Here is an 18479-nt window from a genome sequence, read left to right on the forward strand (position 1 = left end):
TTGGTGGCCACAAGAAAACTAATATTATTAGTGAGGTTTGAATAGTAACAGTGACTTTCTATTGAGAAGAGCTCCATTTTACACCTAGGCGGTTGCTTACTTTTTAAGAGCAAATATATATGGAGAAAAGACTTAATATCTGCCAAACTGTAATCCTACAGCGATGGCCATTTTTTCTCTTAACAGTGTTGCAGAAATATGGAATGCTGTAATTGGTACTTCAGAATGAGACACGAGGCCAATTTTGTGCAGTAGCAGAACTCTGTAGCCTATTCAAGTGATTACTAGAAAGTCTTGAGAAGCAATTAGCAGAAAGATTTGAAATTACTTCTTTCCAACTATTGATAATTTCAAATTGTTAAAAATTGCATTAGCCCTGAAACACAAGGCTTATTAACACTTTCAAAGTATTTATTTTGGTACCCTTCATAACTCCTGTTCAAACCTGGTTTTGAATCCCTACTAAGTTCTTGACCTCTCTAATTACATACAGCATGTAGTTCCATAACATAATTGCTCATTTCACAGGAATACTTTTCTTTCACTGTTTAAATTTTATTACATTAGATATCTGTTTGGAGGGAAAACTCAGGTTGGATGTGATAATTTGATTTTCCTCCTGAAAAAAAAATCACTTTGTAAAATTTTGTTCCCATGTTCTTGAAATCTGATTAAAGTCTTGAAATCAGCTCATATTGTGCTGTCTTTGGCTGTTTCTGAGATGGACACTTGGAATTTTAAAGTATAATGACAGAATGTTAGAATCTGGCAAAGTTTATGATATATATCTAAATAGATTTAAGGGAGAAATTACTGATTAAAAGACAAACAGATAGAGTTGAAAAGCTAGATCTGTGATCTTCAACCTCTTAGAAGTAAATAAAAATTCAGGGGATGGGGAGGGAATGGATAAACATTCTGCATTATAAAAAGTCTTGCCTATTCTTTTAGGAGATATCCATGACTAAAAGTCTTCTGTATGTGGATGTATTCACATAATGCCAGATATTTAAAAAAACCCCACCTGTCACCACTCAGCAGGGTATTTTTTTTAATGGGAAATTTAGTGGCTTTAAAATGCTGCTACCACTAGAAAGCTCTGACTGTAATATTAAATGGGTCAAGAAAAAAAAAGGCAAGGAACTGCTGGTTTTCTTATTTGTCTGATGGGCAGTTGCCAGTAAATCAGTTTGAGTATGCAGACCATCATTGTAAGATTTAGAAATTGTTTGGAGCGTTGTGACTACCAAAGGGTAATACGTGTACAAACTAGTTGCACTCTTTCACATTGCATTTCTGTTGCCTTCTGTTAACAAGACATACAAGTAGAGTAATTGTATGGCCCTTCACCCTACAAGTTTGAAGTGCCTTAAAAACACTGAAAGTATTATTGTGATGGACACGAAAATACCCATAGAGAATATGGATACAGAAAGATAGTGAAGTTGATTTCATGGTGTTAGAGCCCTTATGAAGTAGATTTTGTAGAGTAGACTTTGTGGTGGCTGTCACAACAACAATGCTGAGACAAGTTGTTGGTGTATGAGTCTACTGATACTGTAATAGTTATAGCTCAAATGCTGCTGTTCCTGATACCCTTGAAATCTGCTCCAAACAATTTTTCCTGCATATGTAGCCAATTCTTTTCATTGGGAAAATCTTCAAGAAAACATCTGGTGGATTTGTTTAGGCTGAGTAATGAAGATTTGGTATGTGTTTACTGTGCACACTCATATTGAAGCTGGGTTTTGAAGGAAATATCAAACCAGATATCATTTCATTTCATATTAGTAGAGGCACTCACCATCTCTCTTAGTGCATAATTTAGAGTGTAAGTTAGTATTTCTATTCAAGGAAAGATTCCTTTGGCTGTTAACTGCTGTGTTGATCAGTGTTTAAGAGTTAAAGCGATCACTAAACCCAGGTTCAGACAGTAGTAAAATAATCACAGTATGATGACATCATGTTAGATTTCAATATCTGCTTTGTCATTATGTGCAACATACTGTGATCTGCACACACTGCTTTGCATTGTGGATAGTGTCCTGATGCAATGCTCTGACCGGTGCATCTGTGGACCTGCACAGAACAATCAATTTATTTCCATTCTGGACTTTTTAATAGTAGACAGATTTTAGACCAAAACAAAACAAATTCATGCTTCCTTTCTTTTATCTAAAAGAGCTCCTCCTTTTTCCCATATTCTTCTGCTGGTTACCTTCCAGAAGTCTCTGTTCTTACCTGCAGATCTTCCAAGTTTCTCATCTTGCCTGCAGATCTTCTACATTCTTAGTTCTTAGTTTGCATACCTACATTTCACTTCTGTCACCTTTCCTTTTCCTTTCAAATACTTCTCTTCTGTCCTCTAAGCAATCCCTTTGTTGTACGTAATTCTGCATCTTCTGCTTATTCTTTTTTGACATTGCCTTCTTACCATAAATTCTCTGTGATTCAGCATTTCTGTTTGAGACCTCCTACCACTGATCCTTTCCCTCTCCTAGTCCTCCTAGCTGTTTATTCACAATCCAGCTATCTAGAGGTTTTCTTTTCCTGACGTTTCTCTTTCATTCTTACCTTTCTTTGTTAGGATGATATGTAATGAATTTTCCTCACTCTTTGTAAAAAACCTGCATTTTAGAAATATTCATTACTAGAGTACTTTTGTTGGTTTTGTGCTGCTTCATATTTCAGTGAGTCCTTAGAGTACATATTCGTGTTTAGACCATTTCAATTTTATTTCCTTAACTATATAGATTTTATATAACAAAAACATCCACATAAACACTTGTTACTGTCATCTAGCACCTCTTCACTGACCAGGCTGATCAAGGAATGCCAGCAAAGCTTTTGATACCTTCTCTCATGGTATATGCTTTTGCACAAAAAGTCCAGCATACAGCTGGATAAACAGATCATGTTATGGGTGAGCAACTGGTTCACAGGTCAGGCACAAGGGGTTATGGTGAATGGGGTGAAATCAGACTGGTGACCTGTCTGGTGATGTGTCAGACCCTGCAGGGCTCCACCTTAGGGCTGGTGCTCTTCAACATCTTCATAAATTACTTCGATACAGGACTGGAAGGCATACTAGCCATGTTGCAATTGATACAAAGTTGAGGAAGCTGTTGACTTCCTTGAAGGCAGGAAGGCCCTGAGGAGATTCCTTGACAAATCAGGGGGCTGGACAATCAACAACCACATGAAGTTCAACAGGAAAAAGTTTCTGCACCTAGGATGGGGGAACCTTGGAAGTACAAACAGGTTGGGGAATGAGATGCTGGAGAGCAGAAAAGGACCTGGGGGAGGAAGCTGAACATGAGTCAGCTGTGCCCTGGCAGGCAGGAAGGCCACTCATGTCCTGTGGGGCATCAGGCACAGCATCACCAGCTAAGGCTGCTGTCACAACCCATGGCAGGGAACACATTGTCATGGTAGGTTCTCATCAGCTGAACAAAATACATCAGACCACAAGTCAGGGCTCTCATGCTTTTATTGTAGACTTGCATTAACTCCACCAATCAGACAATTATTTAGACTCAAAAAGTGTTGTCTAACAAGCCTTTACAGTCTTACAATCTGCTTCCACAAAAGCTAACAAGCCCTTAATTTTGTATAGTACACTTACATAGTTCTCACCTCCTAAAATAAACCTCTCAAAGGTGCTGGCTAAGAGGCCACAACACATGTCCACAATCTCCACACTCCTGCAATAAATTTCAGTATGGAGTATGGGGTAGATTATGACAGCTGGGCTTTGATCAGACAAAGTAAGAGAAAGAGAGAAAAAAGAGTCCTTAGATTCCACATTGTTTCTGAGCTGTGGATGGTGCACAGCCAGGGTGGTGCAACAGAGAAAGCAAAACAGAAAGAGAGGATAGCAAGGGGCCTTGCTATCCTTTTATAGTAAACCTACAGGTGCATGCCTCTTATGTAAAATAGATTTTTTGTACTGTTTTGTTCACACATGCACGACCAGCTTGTGGTTTTTGCTATGACATTTTTCAAAACACAAGACATTGATTTAAACCAGTAATATAACTTCATCAACACTCTGAATTCATCATGGTATTTTTCCAACTTGTTTACAAGCATGACAGAATTTAATCCTATTACTTCACACTATTTGTGCACATTACTAAAAGCACATCTTAGGGAAGCAGTACAGAAACAAAGCTTTATAGTTTAATTTATTTTAAGTAGAAAGACTGTTCAGTAGTAAGCCTTTGTAAAGGCTTGAAATAATTTCATTATTTGATTTCAGTTTGTGAAGAATAAAATGTGAAGTATAATTAAAGTTTTTTAAGATTATAACTCTCTTCAGGAAATCAAGTGAATCATTCCTAAGGTCTACATTATTAGCCTTGAGGATCTGAGTCTGTGTTGCACTAAGCTGTACTGTCATCTCAGCTCGTGAGTTCTCAGCATAAATTGAGAGCAATACAGTTCATGAGAGCAATACATAATCTTCTGTACTTTAATTGTGGCATTGGCTAATTTTATTTCCTTGCTCATTCACTCTTACTGTGTAAAAACTAAACTTCTTTGTTCTCTTGAGATATTTGAAAATTGGTTGTCTTTTATGCTGAACTATTAATCTGATTCTTCCCCCATTGTGCTTAAGTCCTTTCTGGCTAAATAAAGAGATTGCAGACTCAGGTCATTCATCACCATAGTTGAAAATGCTACTAGAAAATAGTTATGGTAGAGTCATGGGTCAGGAGCTTGGTCTTTAACTGACTTCTTGTGCGGAAACTGTGTTTCTGCTTTCATGGAACTTGTAAAAGTCAGGTTATACTGCATAGATTACCCTAAATTTACACTTCAGGTATGCTATCCTGAAGGTACAGTAAATCCCACTGATGCCAAAAGACTTAGGTAAAGTTCATAGAAATATTACAGAATTTAGTGGTTTGTCCCTTTCTTGACCCATGGTTTTAAAGAACAACTGTTCTCTTAACTATAAAACCCAAATTTAAGTAATGATGGCAACTGCTGCTGTGCTTGTGGGTATGTTGCCTTCAAGCTATGGCATCTAACAAAAGTTTGCAGGATTTCATTGTAGTGCAGTCAGATTGGTTGTCATTTGATTGCTTTTGCACTATTAGACTTGACAGAAAATTGTTCCATTTTCTCAGCTCAGAAGGAGGTTATGGCCAGAAAAGTCATTTCAGAAAGGGACATTTTGATATTTAGATTTACTTGTCTTTGATGAATTTTAATGCTTTGCCACTGAACATATTTACCAATATTCAGGTTTTGTATTTGTTATTTTTAACAAATTCATTAGTCCTCTTACGATAAGGCACCTTCCCTAGAGGGCTTTAAGGATTTTGGAGCAGGATGTGAAAGTGAGGTCATGCATGAAAACAGTGATGAAAAGAAACTCTGTGAGAAATGGGTATGATACTTAAAGGGACTATGAGAATGGATGGAGAACAGAGAACATACTGAATGGATACTGTGTGTTGAGAGAGAGAGAGTGGAGCTGAGCATTCTGAATCAAGTTGTTCTCTTGATCTCAGCAGAGGTAAAACCCCATTGAATACTGTATTCTGCTAGAGATAAACCATTGATGAAAATCTCAGTGTGAGTGTTGGAGCAACACATTTTTATTTGTCTTCCCCCCCCACCCTCCCCCAACCCCCGCCCCAAAACTTCATTGGTTAACTCATTAATAGTTGCTCAGGTTCTGTGGTAAATGGGTTTTCATGTCCATGCCCCAAGTATATCCTCCTTTTGTGTAGGGAACCTGACTTGTCTTGTAAAATAATTTTTCTACCTAAAGGACATACAGAATTTTATGAGTCCACTTTACAGGAATCAACAAGTGAAAATTTCTACTTTAACCTAGATTTAAAGTAATGCTCTTTGCAAATGTCAGTAATTGTTAATCCTAATTCTTTCTTACTTGAATTTTAGATCAAGGAAGGTATAATCTGGAAGGTATTGTCTAGTATAATTTCATTTTAATTTAAGGAATTAGAATTTATTTTAATTTAGAAGTTATATATCTTAATATGATTTATCAATAAGTTTAATACAAATTAGTAAGTAAAAAGAGTGTTTACAATTTTAGGCATTCTGGATTTTTTTACATCAGGTAGTAGTATTAGTTGCTAAATTTGTAAAGATTTTTCTTTAGGGAACAGCTTGCAATAGTTCTCATGCTTAATTTTCACATAGAGTTTGTGCATTATTTGTTCCAGAGGACAGCTTTCCCAGATCATTTAACCACTTTACAAAGTGTTGTTTTTAATTTTTTTCCTCAGGCTTTTATTTACAACATGTGCTTCAAAATATGATACCAAGCATCATAATATAATTCTAATTTATGCAGGAAACATTTCTTACCAGCTTTCTCAGTTCCTTTGGCAATAATACCCAGTTGGTGTAGATTTCTCCTGTTGGCTTCATTCTTCTTTCTCATCTGTTTTGTGAAGAAGTGTTTTATTATCTTGATAGAGGAAAAAAACCGCAGCATTGTGCCTAGCAGTTGTATTTTCTATATCATTAATTCCAATATCCACAATAAGAAATGTCACATAAAACAGCTTTGGGTCTACAAGAGTGTTGCTTTTGAACTCCATTATCTACCTTTCATGGAGGGAAATCATGCTTTTCAGCTATAGACTGTGCAGGTTAACAAGTTTCAAGTTTTTCGGTTTTGTTGTGGGGGTTTCTTTTGGTTTTGTTTATTTGTTTGTTTGGGTTTTGTTTGTTTGTTTGTTTTTTGTTTTTGTTTTGTTTTGTTTAGTTTTGTTTTGTTTTGTTTTCTCCTGGAAGAAACTTTCAGTCAGGTCAAATCAGTCAGACAGTCTTCCTGTGTCCATTCATGCATCTTGCCTGAGGAGTGCCATTTTCTGCCTCTCTTGTAACCCTGAAGTTACAAGGTCTTTCTATCGCTGAAATATTTTGTCAGGTTTTTTCTTCCAATTGTGTACAGAAAGTAAAAACAAATAAAAATTTTAGTTTAAATATGATTTGAATATATAAAACAAGAACATATGGGGAACTTTATCAGGCATGAAGGCCTGATAATTTTTTGTTTGCTTGACTACAATTGCAGTCCCCCATAATCTTAATAATTTCCAGGTTATATTGTATTTTACTTACTGTGGCATTTAATTTGTTGGTTCTTTCACTGTGAAGTAATTAGTGGAATGAAACAGTCAGGCTTACCCTAAATGAGTGTTGAAACTATTAGAATTACAGCTAAAAAGGGTCAGTTTTAAAGAGGTACCTCTAATTTCCATTCAAATTCAAAATATTTTGGAAGATATTTTCATATCTGTGCCACTTCTAGCCAGGAAAGACAGGAGTGTGCAGCTCTGGTAATTCCTGATGCAGGAGATAATGCATCAGAATAGATCTGAAGATTTGGTTTCTGACGAAAATCTTGGGAAATATTTATTTACAATTTATTCTGCTTCGTAGCCAAAGAAACTCAATTTTATTGCTTTGTGAAGGAAAAACAGTCATAGCTTTAGAATAAACTTGGAGCTAGTATCACCACCTTCACTTTCTTTGAAGAGTTTGTGAAACCTGCACCATTTCTTGGGGTTGTAGACTTGTGCATGGCAGATTGGATGCGTAAATATCAATCATTCATTTCTGCTCAAAGTAACTTCTGTCAATTACTTCAACAAAAACTTAGTAAGGTGCAGATATCTATATTCACCTAATTGACACTGCTTTGCCATTGACTCAGCACAGATCTCACATGAGTATCTTGGCTCTTACTCTAGTCATCATTTAAAAAAACAGCAGTGACATGAAAAGTATTCCTTCAGTGCTTGATTGAGAACACTCCCTGTCTGTCCCAAGTAGAGACTGCCATATTTTGGGATTCTGCAGGCACCATCAGGCCAGCTTTAAAATGCTGCTGTGTTGACTCTTTCAACATCCACATAGTCTGAGTTAAAAGCTGGACACTGCACTGTTGAGTTCAGCAGTGGTCTGAGAATTTTAAGTACATTTTATCTATTTCCACAAGCATGACTGCCTTATTAGTGCAGACTTGTAATGTGACCTTTGCTACAGCAAATTCACCTCCTTGGCCTGGACAGGCAGCATGTTCCAACTCTCAGTCCGGGCATACTCTGAGTATCATAAAACAGATTGCAGTTAGAAATTAGCCTGCTTTTTATGGGGCTCTAAGAATGGACATGTGTCTGGTAGACACAGCCAAAGTTCCTGTATAAGTCTTGTCCAAAATACCTGAGCCTCAAGCAAATAATGGTGTAGCTCCCTTGTGCCCACAAGTCTTGGATCCCACATCTTTTCATGCTTTTAATTCTTATTCAGTCTTGCAAAGGTATTTATTTCATGCATATGGCATATAGAAAATTTCACTGTTTCTTAAATCTGACTTACATAATGTGTTTTGTTACAATAAAACTCATAATTATCTTCCCATTTAAAGGGGAAAATGAATATAGCAGGGATATTAATAGTCTTGACAATATTTTTTCCCTTCTGTATTTAAAAGAATGCAGTGACCTCAACAAGAATGCTTGAGGAGCCTATCCAGGGTGTCAGATTGAGAGCCCTCCCTGTCTGTCCCAGGTAGAGACTGCCATATTTTGTGATTCTGCAGGCACCATCAGGCCAGCTTTAAAGTGCTGCTGTGTTGACTTCGAGGTCTCTCCACCTGATACAGATTTTCAGGCTTCTTTTATACTTCTTATCAAACAAGTCTCTTGTTTCAAAAGAATAGTTATTCCCAGAGAGACCACCATGCCTCTTGACTCCACAAATGACATACACTCACTTTTAAGTACCCATGCGTTGTTTGGCATGCAGCAAGCCAAGATTCATCAAACCAGCTGTGTAATGGGATTTTTCAGCCCTTGTACAAAGTGTATCAGGTGATGTTCACTCTTCTCTCTTTGCAGGCATACCAGGCAGTGACTACATCAATGCCAACTACATAGATGGATACAGGAAGCAGAATGCATATATAGCAACGCAGGGGGCATTGCCAGAAACCTTTGGTGACTTCTGGAGAATGATGTGGGAACAACAAGGTGCAACTGTCGTCATGATGACAAAACTAGAGGAGAGGTCCAGGGTAAGGAAAACTTATACAAGGTTAATAATACAGTATCTGAAACTCCACTAATGTCAGATTTTTGTTTCCTTCATGTACGTTTCCCTGCCTTCTTTGTATGTGCAAAAACTGATTTTTTTTTAGGTTACCATGAGTTAAAAGTGTCTGCACCATGAAAATCACTTATATATGGGAAATCTTGCTTTCACTATGAAACTACCAAGTCATGATGCTTATTAGTATGTTTTTATGAAAAAATTTAACTTTTTGATCACAATGGTTTTGGGGGTTGTTTTCTTTTTAATCATGTTGGAAATCTTATGACATGACCAAATGAGTAGTAATTCCTCTGTAGTAATAAGAATATGATTGTATAGTACGGAGGAAATTAATGTATTGTTTACAGCATTCAGTTCTCAGTTTTAAATGGTATAGATTCAGCATTATTTAACATCAGTGAGGATTTGGATTTGCAATTATCTGTGGTATTTAAAATTCAGTTTGGCAGACCAAAGTAAAATTAGGGAAGTAAAGCACTAACATAAGAATTTTGTTCTGTCAGTATCAAGATACTATTCAAATAATAGAACTATAGATTCTATGTAATAAAATGTGTGCTATATGTAAAAGGAAATAAAAAATAGTAATTAGGGTTTTTTATAAGATAAAGAAAGTGATAGAAAGTGTAGTAACTGACCATGGTGTGTTGCATGAAGGTTTACTAATGGGTTCGTGTCAGTTCTAAGAGTAGATGTTATTGGAAAGGAGGGAGTAAAAGGAAAAAAAAATAACAGAAGAGATGAAGAGAAACATGAGCAGAAAGAGAAAAGAGAAAAATCATCATCAGCAGCCAGTCAGGAAGAGAAACAAGTATTTAGCCCACAGTGGTGGTTCCTCCATCCAACTTTTTCTACAAAAACTGTATTTTGTATCAAGATGTACTCTCAGATCTCATGGGTTGTTCGTGCTCGTAATGCTGTTTCCATTGCTGGGAGCACACATTGGCTAGGGAGAGTGCTACACAGCTGGTTCATTGCTGAGTCTTCTGCAAACACATATGTGTGTCTATATTATAAGCCAGAAACTTCAACCAAATGCAGAAATCAGAATGGGGAAGAAAGAAGTTCCCTTCCCTTGAGACCCTGCCTTATCAACGGTAGAAGATTTCTCAAATCCAGGAGATGAATGATAGACAGGACTGTCAGAGAAAAAACACTGCCACAAGCAGACACACTGTCCTAGAAGCTTGTGTGAAGGGGCAGGAAGCTGCAAGTGGGAAGCAGGCTGCAGGACTGCAGGTGGAAGGTGAAAAAAGCTAAGATATCAAAGGCAATGCATTAAAAATTAGTTAAATGCAATGAGTTAAAAAATGCCATAAATATGGAGGATCAAGAAGAGTTCAGTAATTTAGAAAAACATAAGGGAGGAGGACAAATGATTTATCATCCAGACTGGCTTTAAATCAGTAAAAGTATCTTACAGAGGTAACTGCAACTGGATAATAGTTGATATTGCAAGCTTTTCATGGATGAGCTCCATTTCAAAATGAAAATATTTCAGCATGTGTCAGCTTGGAACAGGGTGGAGTGCACCATAAAGCTGAATGCTGTACTGTTTTGTATTGATGTCTTTTTTATATGCTTGGATACCTATAATTGCAATGATTACATAACTTGAACCTCTTGGCAGCAGTCATTCCTTTCTGGAGTCTCACCAAAGCACGTATATATTTATTCTTCTACGCTTTCCATTATTTCTATAAGTAAAATGGGCTTTTTGCGGTTCAAGCAATGTATAGCATTCCGATTATAGAGTCACTTCCCACATGTAACTTCAACCCACATTAGCACCACTGCTTTTTATATACCTGACGGCAATTAGTACATAGCAGAGGGTAATTTTAGCAGAATTTTTAGTTTTATCTTGGGTCTACAGACCTTGTCTAGTCCAGGCACTGCCTGTTTGGAATTGAGAAAATGAAATTTTGAACATTTCTTCACTAATTAATTCTTTAAAGTTACTGTTTAATGACACCAGAGCAATGAAAAAATTGGTTCTTAATAAGCAGCCCATTGCAAAAGGTATACTTAAGTACTTGAAAGTTTATCTTAATACTGCAGGCTACAGACAGCCACTGTCTAGAAGGATGTTTTGATGTAACTAAATTAAATTCTTCTCATTCTCTCCAATAATTGCCTAGCAGAGTTTTAAGCTAACTCTAGCCTTTGTTGGCTGCACCCAAAAAACCCACTGATCAGAATAGTAATCACCTCCAGAGTGATTAGCATTCAGAAGCAATACATTCCCTAAGTGGAATGAGAAACTAGACATTCTGGTCAATGGATTGCTCATGCATTCAGTGTCTATATTTGTGTATTTTTTGTGCATAATTTAGTGCCTTCTGTGTTCATAGGCTGAATTTGATGTATTCATTGCAAAGCATTATATACCACCTATGCAGTACGTAACTCAGCTCCCAGTCTCAGAGTCTGCAATCTCTGTGAATATAGAATACCACTTACCTCTTCTAATACAGTAACTGCATGTAATGTAATTAATGGTATTGATGGTGAGGCAGCAGTGGGAATCCTTGTGTAGGAAAAAAACCCAGTGATGACGTTACATTGCTATTTTTTCTCATGCTATCATTTTTGTATAGCATGTTCTTGCAGTAGAAAAACAAGTGAGATTTCAAACATGAAATATAAGCACTGTTAGCACTGTTACATATCATTAGGGATGAAGAGCTTTGCTAATTTTGTTTCTCTTTCTCCTTTGATTCTATTTTGATTGCTTTTGTGTCTTGGCAGCCTGATCATTATTCCTGCTGCAAGGCAAGATTGTTTCTCCCTGGGACTTTCTGCTTCCCATCTCCATGTTGTCATTTCTGTTTAGCTAGCTTTTTGTCCTTATGTAGTCCTGCAGCCTGGTATCAGCCTTTTTAACCTGTATTGCATAGATAAAGATGAGGATTTTAATTGCATCTGCAGAAACAAAGTTGGTTCATTAGCATGTGTTAGATGTCTGAGTGACTTCAGATTTGAGAATGTTCATATTTTACAGCTGAGTAGATCAAATGAAGATGTTACAGTGAATTCATTATTCATTTGTTTGCCTATAAGGCAGCTGCAGGAAAAAAAGATCTTTCACTTATAACCTTTCACACTTAGTTGGTTTCATATTAAATATCATTACCTGAATTTCCCTTGACCTACACCAGACTACAATGAGAAACTCAGTCTCATCATTCAGCTACCATGAAAATAATTTGTATCAAAAAGGATTATGCACAGTGGCAGGGCATGGAACAGTGTTAGTAGCATTTTTGTCATAGGTACAAGTTTAATCTTAGCGAAATAAAAGAACAATATTGAAGGTTGTAAATTAGAGATTAAAAAAAAAAACAGTTGTGTGTTATCATAAGGAAATATGTAAAACATGTAAAGCTGTAAAGTGTGATACCACTCTCTCATACTTCTCTGTCCTCTCCTCTACCCCAAGCAGTACAGATTAGGTTTTGCTGTCGGGTTTTGGGGCAGTTTATTTTTCCTCTCAATTATTTGGATGTTCTGAGTACTCATGTGCTGTAGTGAATTTTATGAATGATCAGATGAAAACTTTCTCTTTATAGTGAAACATAACATTGCCTCCAACAGGAAACATCTAGTTCTGCCTCCTTCTTCAGGGTACGATACTGTTGTACATTGTCCACTTGCAGGAGAACTCAGTCCTTTCCTTTTTTGTTTAGGAATTCTGTATTTTGAATACATTTGCTGTGTTATCTTGAAACTGATAGAAAATACTTACTTCTCTCCTTAACCTTATTACAATTACCTAGGTTTAAAATCTTTTGACACACACAAAAAACCAAACCAAACAAAAAAAAAAAAAAAAAAAAAAAAAAAAAAAAAAAAAAAAAAAAAAAAAAAAAAAAACCAACAAAAAAAAAAAAAAAAAAAAAAAAAAAAAAAAAAACACAAACAAACAAACAAACAAAAACCAATGAGAACAAACAAACAAACAACCAATCAGGTCAAAGCTAAATGAAAATGTAATGACACTGTCAAGTGTCAAATATTGGCAGCTAAATGAGAGTATAATGTCAATATCATGTTGATACTGAGGCAGATTCTGAACTTCTTTACTCATGAAGAAGGCTTTTGTTTTCATAGTGATACTATCAACATCATTCAATTTTGCTAGTGACTAAGAGAATACATGAGGAAACTCTGTTTGTGGCATTCTGTTCTGATGCCACAAATAAGCCTGATCCAGGCATCTGTTTGACTGTCATGAAGTGGATATCATCATCAATATTATAAGCAAAAATCATCTGAAAAACCATAAGCATAGAATAATCATCTTGGTTTGTAAAGGTTTAACATCTTGAATCCCAAGACTTCATTGAGAAGGGGGAGATGAAAACAAGCCCAGTAGAAAAGTCATGTATCCTGTTTCAGATTTTGTCCCCCGTTATTGAGACACAAGGGACTATTTGCATGGGTGATGTATTTGTCCTATAAGAACATCAAAAAGTAGTTGAAAATCCCTTGACTTACCTTCTCTCCACTTGTCACTGATGCCTGAAGAGTTAGAAGAAATGCTAAATGGACTTTTGCTGGTATTGCTGAAATGCTAAATAGGAACTCCTGCTGTTCCAAGTGTCAAGCATCAGAGCACTTCCATCTGAGTATTTCAGCTAGTTTTTATAGATTTATAGACTATTCCATATGTAAGAAAAATGGAAGATGGGTGACAGTAGAAATATTAAGCAGGTAAAAAAAATAATTGTTAGGGGTTTGTTTTGCTTAGTTGGTTTGGTTGGGTTTTTTTAAGGAGGATGTAATAAATGAAATCAAAGAAGCTTTATTCAAATTCAACTAGCACAAAACTGACAAGTTGAAAACACAGTGGAAAATGTAATTGTACATTGGGATTCCTTAGTTAAAACAGCTTTGAAACAGACTTTGATGACCAAAGATTTCTAAGTCTTGCTCTAGGCAAGGAAAAAATAAAGGAAGGTCTGGGAAGAACACCAGATTCTTCTATTGAAAACGTACATGTTGCTAAGATTTTTCATGAATCTTCATTTGTTGATGGCAGAGTAGGCACTGATATCTAATCTATCTGACTTCATACCTAAGACAAAGCACATGCACCACAGTACATAATAAGCACAAAAAACTAAGAATGCAGATTTCTTTCTGTATGAAATGGATGCAGCAGACGTTTATGCAGTTGTGATGAAGTTAGTTTTCCATTTGTTGTGCAGGGCTTCTGCAGCAAATTTCAGATCTCTCCTAAGTATGTTTGGGTAATACTGGAAGTATTGTCTGTCAAAATACTGCATCAAAAATAAGTGACAATCAGACATCTTCACTAAAGAGAGAGAAGTCAGCAATAGGTGCACTTAAAAATTCAATTAAGTATATTGTCAATACAGTCCCAAGTGTACCTGTATTCTACTATATTTAGGCAAAATGTAATTGATTTTTGCAGAAAACTCACTGGTGTTTCATATTGGGCAGCACAGGTGTGTAAAAATGTGTGCTTTTTTTAATAAAGATGTGAAATATATTTTTATAGGAAAATACAAAAATAAATTTTAGCTGTGCTTTGTAGCAACTGAAAAAATCATGTCTTTAGCTGGTAAATGGTAAGGTAGCATATAATTCAGCAGATTGCATTGTTTTGCTAAAGAGAAATTAAATGTGCAGTTTTGTCATTGTTCATTTCCTAGTTTTAATGGCAAAGCAATACCTTCTGTACCAATAATGTACTACCAGAATTTTACTTCACTTCTTTAGTGCTCACTGCATGCTAAGATACGAGTCAGATGAAGAATGAATGAGAGAACTGGAGAGGAAAAAAAAGGAAAACACAAAATCAAGTATACCATGTGTTCACCAGATTTACAAAAATAAAAATAAAAATACGTAAGTTTTTTAGTGGGGTTTGTTTCAGTGTAACAGATTGCCGTGGCCACAGTCCAAGAATTTCTACAGGGTAGAGTCACCAGTTGTAATGTCAGAATTATAAAACTCAACCCTAATTGTTTATTATGGAAGATTTCTCAGAGGCACAAGGGCAGGAACACGTTCAGCTCTCACTGAAATGTCAGCAGTGATAGGTGATTAATGCATGTAAGAATCTGATCCAATAAAGCTTAGAGTTTCTTTTTCTAGGCACATTTCAGGTGGAAGAGCTGTGCCAAGGTGCCTCAGCTGAAATTCGTACTATTAATATCATCCAGTAAGATAGCTGTGGAAATGCCATACTATAAATAGGGTTAATTTTGTGTGAAGGAAATGCTTTTACCCACTACATAGGTTCAGAGTCTGGTTATTTCAGCTTATATGCATTTAAAGTTGAAAACACACAGAATTAATGCCCTGTGTGAAAAGATAGGGGTATAGGGTATATTACAAAGAATCTAGGAGAGAACAGTAATGAGCAGATGCTGGAGAAATAGTAAGAAAGATTTTGATTTGTTTTATATATAAGAGAGTGAAGGAAATCATAGTAGTGTTTTAGCAGTAAAAGGCTGATAAAAAATTTCATAGTAATCAACCATTTTCCCTGCCTTTAGGGCTTTAAGGAGGAAGAAACAAACTTTGCAGCAAAGAATTTATATTGAACTGTTAAACAGCTTTCAAAATGCAATATCAGGGATGGAGCAAGCTTTATAGGATACTGTGTGCAGACTCAATTGTAAGCTTTCAAGAACTGTTTGCACCTGAGTCTTACCTGAAATGGTCTCAAGCTGGCAATACCTGGTATTGCCAAAAGTATTTTTCAAGGCAACCATCTAGATTTTTTGTGTTGTTATTCTGTGTTGTTTCTTTTAGCTGTTAGGGTAGACTGATGGTTTTCTATAAAAATATCATTTCCCTGAAGCAAATGTATAGGAAGTGGTTTAGTTGAAACTGTATTCCAGCTCTGTAATTTGACTTTATTTTCTTAGTTCCTTTGCTCTGTGTTGGAGGTAAAGTAAGACATACATTATTACCTCATATAATTCTTCTCCTAATACAGAGGAACTATTCCACATGTACAAAATGCCCATTGGCATTTTGAGTTAGAAGATTAAAAAATCTTCTTATTTGTTTTCAAAATTCAGTGAATGTAGAACCTTAGAATCATTAAGGTTGGAAAAACCTTCAAGCTCATGGAATCTGACCGTTTACCAAATACCCCCCTTCCCACTAAACCACATTACAAAGTGTTATGTTCACTTGTTTTTTGAGCACTTCCAGAGATGGTGACTCCCCCACTTTGCTGGGAAGCCTGTTCCAAATCCACTCCATTCTATCAGTGAAGAAATTTTTCCTGATGCACAACCTAAACCTCTTGTTGTAGTTTGAGGCCTTGGAAAAGAGATTGGCCCCTATGTCTCCACAACTTCCTTCAGGTAGTTCTAGAGCACAATAAGGTACCCCCTGAACCTTCTTTTCTCCAGACTGAACAACCATTGTATCTTCAGCCTCTCTTCAGAAGACTTAAGTTTGAGACCCTCCATGGGTTTTGTGGCCCTCTCTGCAAGGAAGATTAATTCATGTTTGATTTAGCACTGTAGCGTATTTACTTCAGTGCACAGTGCTCTGTCAAGCAATTTGAGGCTTGAAAATGTCAGAGAGTAGATTTAGTATTGTTTATCAAAAAGTAATCCTACTTTTCCGTATTTAGTAGATAATGGTGAAAAACTCAAGGCCAGTTTTCTTCCTTTATGGCAAGCAATAAGTCCGTAAAATTTAAGTTCTTCCAACAGGTTTCTCTGAGAAAGAATAAAATGGTTTGCATTTTGTATCATTTACAGAGCTTGTCTTATGTTCTAAGAAAGTTAATGGATACAGCTGGCTATTGAGGTTGGAAATCGATGCTTTTGCTGGGGAAATTTCCTGGTTCACGTAACAGGAACTATATGAAATACATTCATGAGATGAAGAACTTCTGTGTATTAAACTAGCTATAGAAAGCTCACCTGCACTTGAAGTTCCATTCAAAAATCAAAATCCTCTAGGTCCACAAAATACTTTCCAATGTACCTTTTCATGCATTAGTTTTGTTTCAAATGAACCAAAGACATAGTAAGAACAGATTTTTTTATGTGATGTTTCTTTCTTTTGATCCTTTCATTTCACTGATATTTTACATAATATTCATATCACCTTAAAGAGATAGTTCTCTTTTATGGGAAATAGTAGATCTTCATTACAACAGTTGAATAGCAGGCTGAAATGTTCAATATGTTCTTCATACTGTAAGATCTTATTCAGTTAGAGGATTATTCAGGCTGCACAGAGTGATCAGCCTTGAGTACAAGAGGATGAAACAAAAAGTAGTCAGCACATTCACTTTTTCAGTCAGTCCATTCATTTAAACCTTTTCAAGACCTTTTTGGAAAATCTTGCTGAACTTAACTGTTTGACAGACTTATCCTTCAAAATGAATTCATTAAAGCCATGCCTTCCCTGCTGTTAGAAAGAGCTTAAAAACACCATCTCACATTGATATCAGCAATACAGTTTTGAACTGTTCTTTGCTTGTATACATAAAGATAAAATTGAGACAGAGGACACTTATAAACATAGCCAATACTCCTTTCAATAACTATTTCCTTTTTTTTAAAGAACCATACCACACTCTTTCAGAAAGATCAGAATGGAAAAATTTTGGGGATAATCTCTTTAATTAATCATCTTTCAGTGTTAGCTGTTAACCTACTAATTAAATCTCAGAAATTTTAGAAAGTACGGGTGTAATGAGGGTGGATTTGAAGCTTTAGTAGAAGACTAAAGTTTGGTATATATTGATTAGCTTATGGCTCATTTGTGTTGCCTCCAGATTCTTAATGGAAATTTTTTTGCAGCTACTGCAATTAGGACCAAAATCTAAAACTTATTTATTACTATGAATTTATATTTTACTCTTTCATTTTGACCTAGAATGAAGTCAGTGAGTGACAGTAGAGCAAATTTTGTTCAGATAAAATCAAAAAACATGTGTCTGTACTCTTTTTATTTATTACTCTTTTTTAAATAAGAAAAATTATTTTTTTCATCTTTGCATTATAATGTCAAATACTATTCTCGTTGTCTTTTAGCTTTAGAGTCAAATCAGGCTAATCTTTAGGTGGCAAGACATTGTTGGAAAAAGCAAATGACTTTGGATTAACATTTGTTTGCAGGCAGAACATTAGTTGAAATGTCTGAGGCAGTAAACTAGCCTGATAGGGTTTGAGACAGGTTCCATCACCAATAATTGGCACTACCTTCCTTATTGTGTAGTTGGTATTACCATTCAGTATAATTTATTCTTCTTCCATTATTGGAGGAAGATCATCTGAAAATACTATAGAAAATTCTATCTGCAAAAGTACTTTTTTAGTAAAAAAAACAGGGCAAAAAATTATGTACTTGCTGGTATTTTG

At 35.9% G+C, this 18479-nt stretch overlaps 1 protein-coding gene across 1 annotated transcript in view; it reads left to right on the top strand.

Moving 5' to 3' along the window:
- The window catches only part of PTPRD (protein tyrosine phosphatase receptor type D), a 282751-nt gene that overhangs the window by 221487 nt on the left and 42785 nt on the right, over positions 1-18479 (top strand). Inside the window, exon 26 of the mRNA XM_066339280.1 lies at positions 8895-9070. Within this exon, the coding sequence (XP_066195377.1) occupies positions 8895-9070 (176 nt within the window). The remainder of the gene's footprint in view (positions 1-8894; positions 9071-18479) is intronic.

The sequence above is a fragment of the Sylvia atricapilla genome, chromosome Z (assembly GCF_009819655.1).
Source record: "Sylvia atricapilla isolate bSylAtr1 chromosome Z, bSylAtr1.pri, whole genome shotgun sequence".
NCBI classification, from domain to species: Eukaryota; Metazoa; Chordata; class Aves; order Passeriformes; family Sylviidae; genus Sylvia; species Sylvia atricapilla.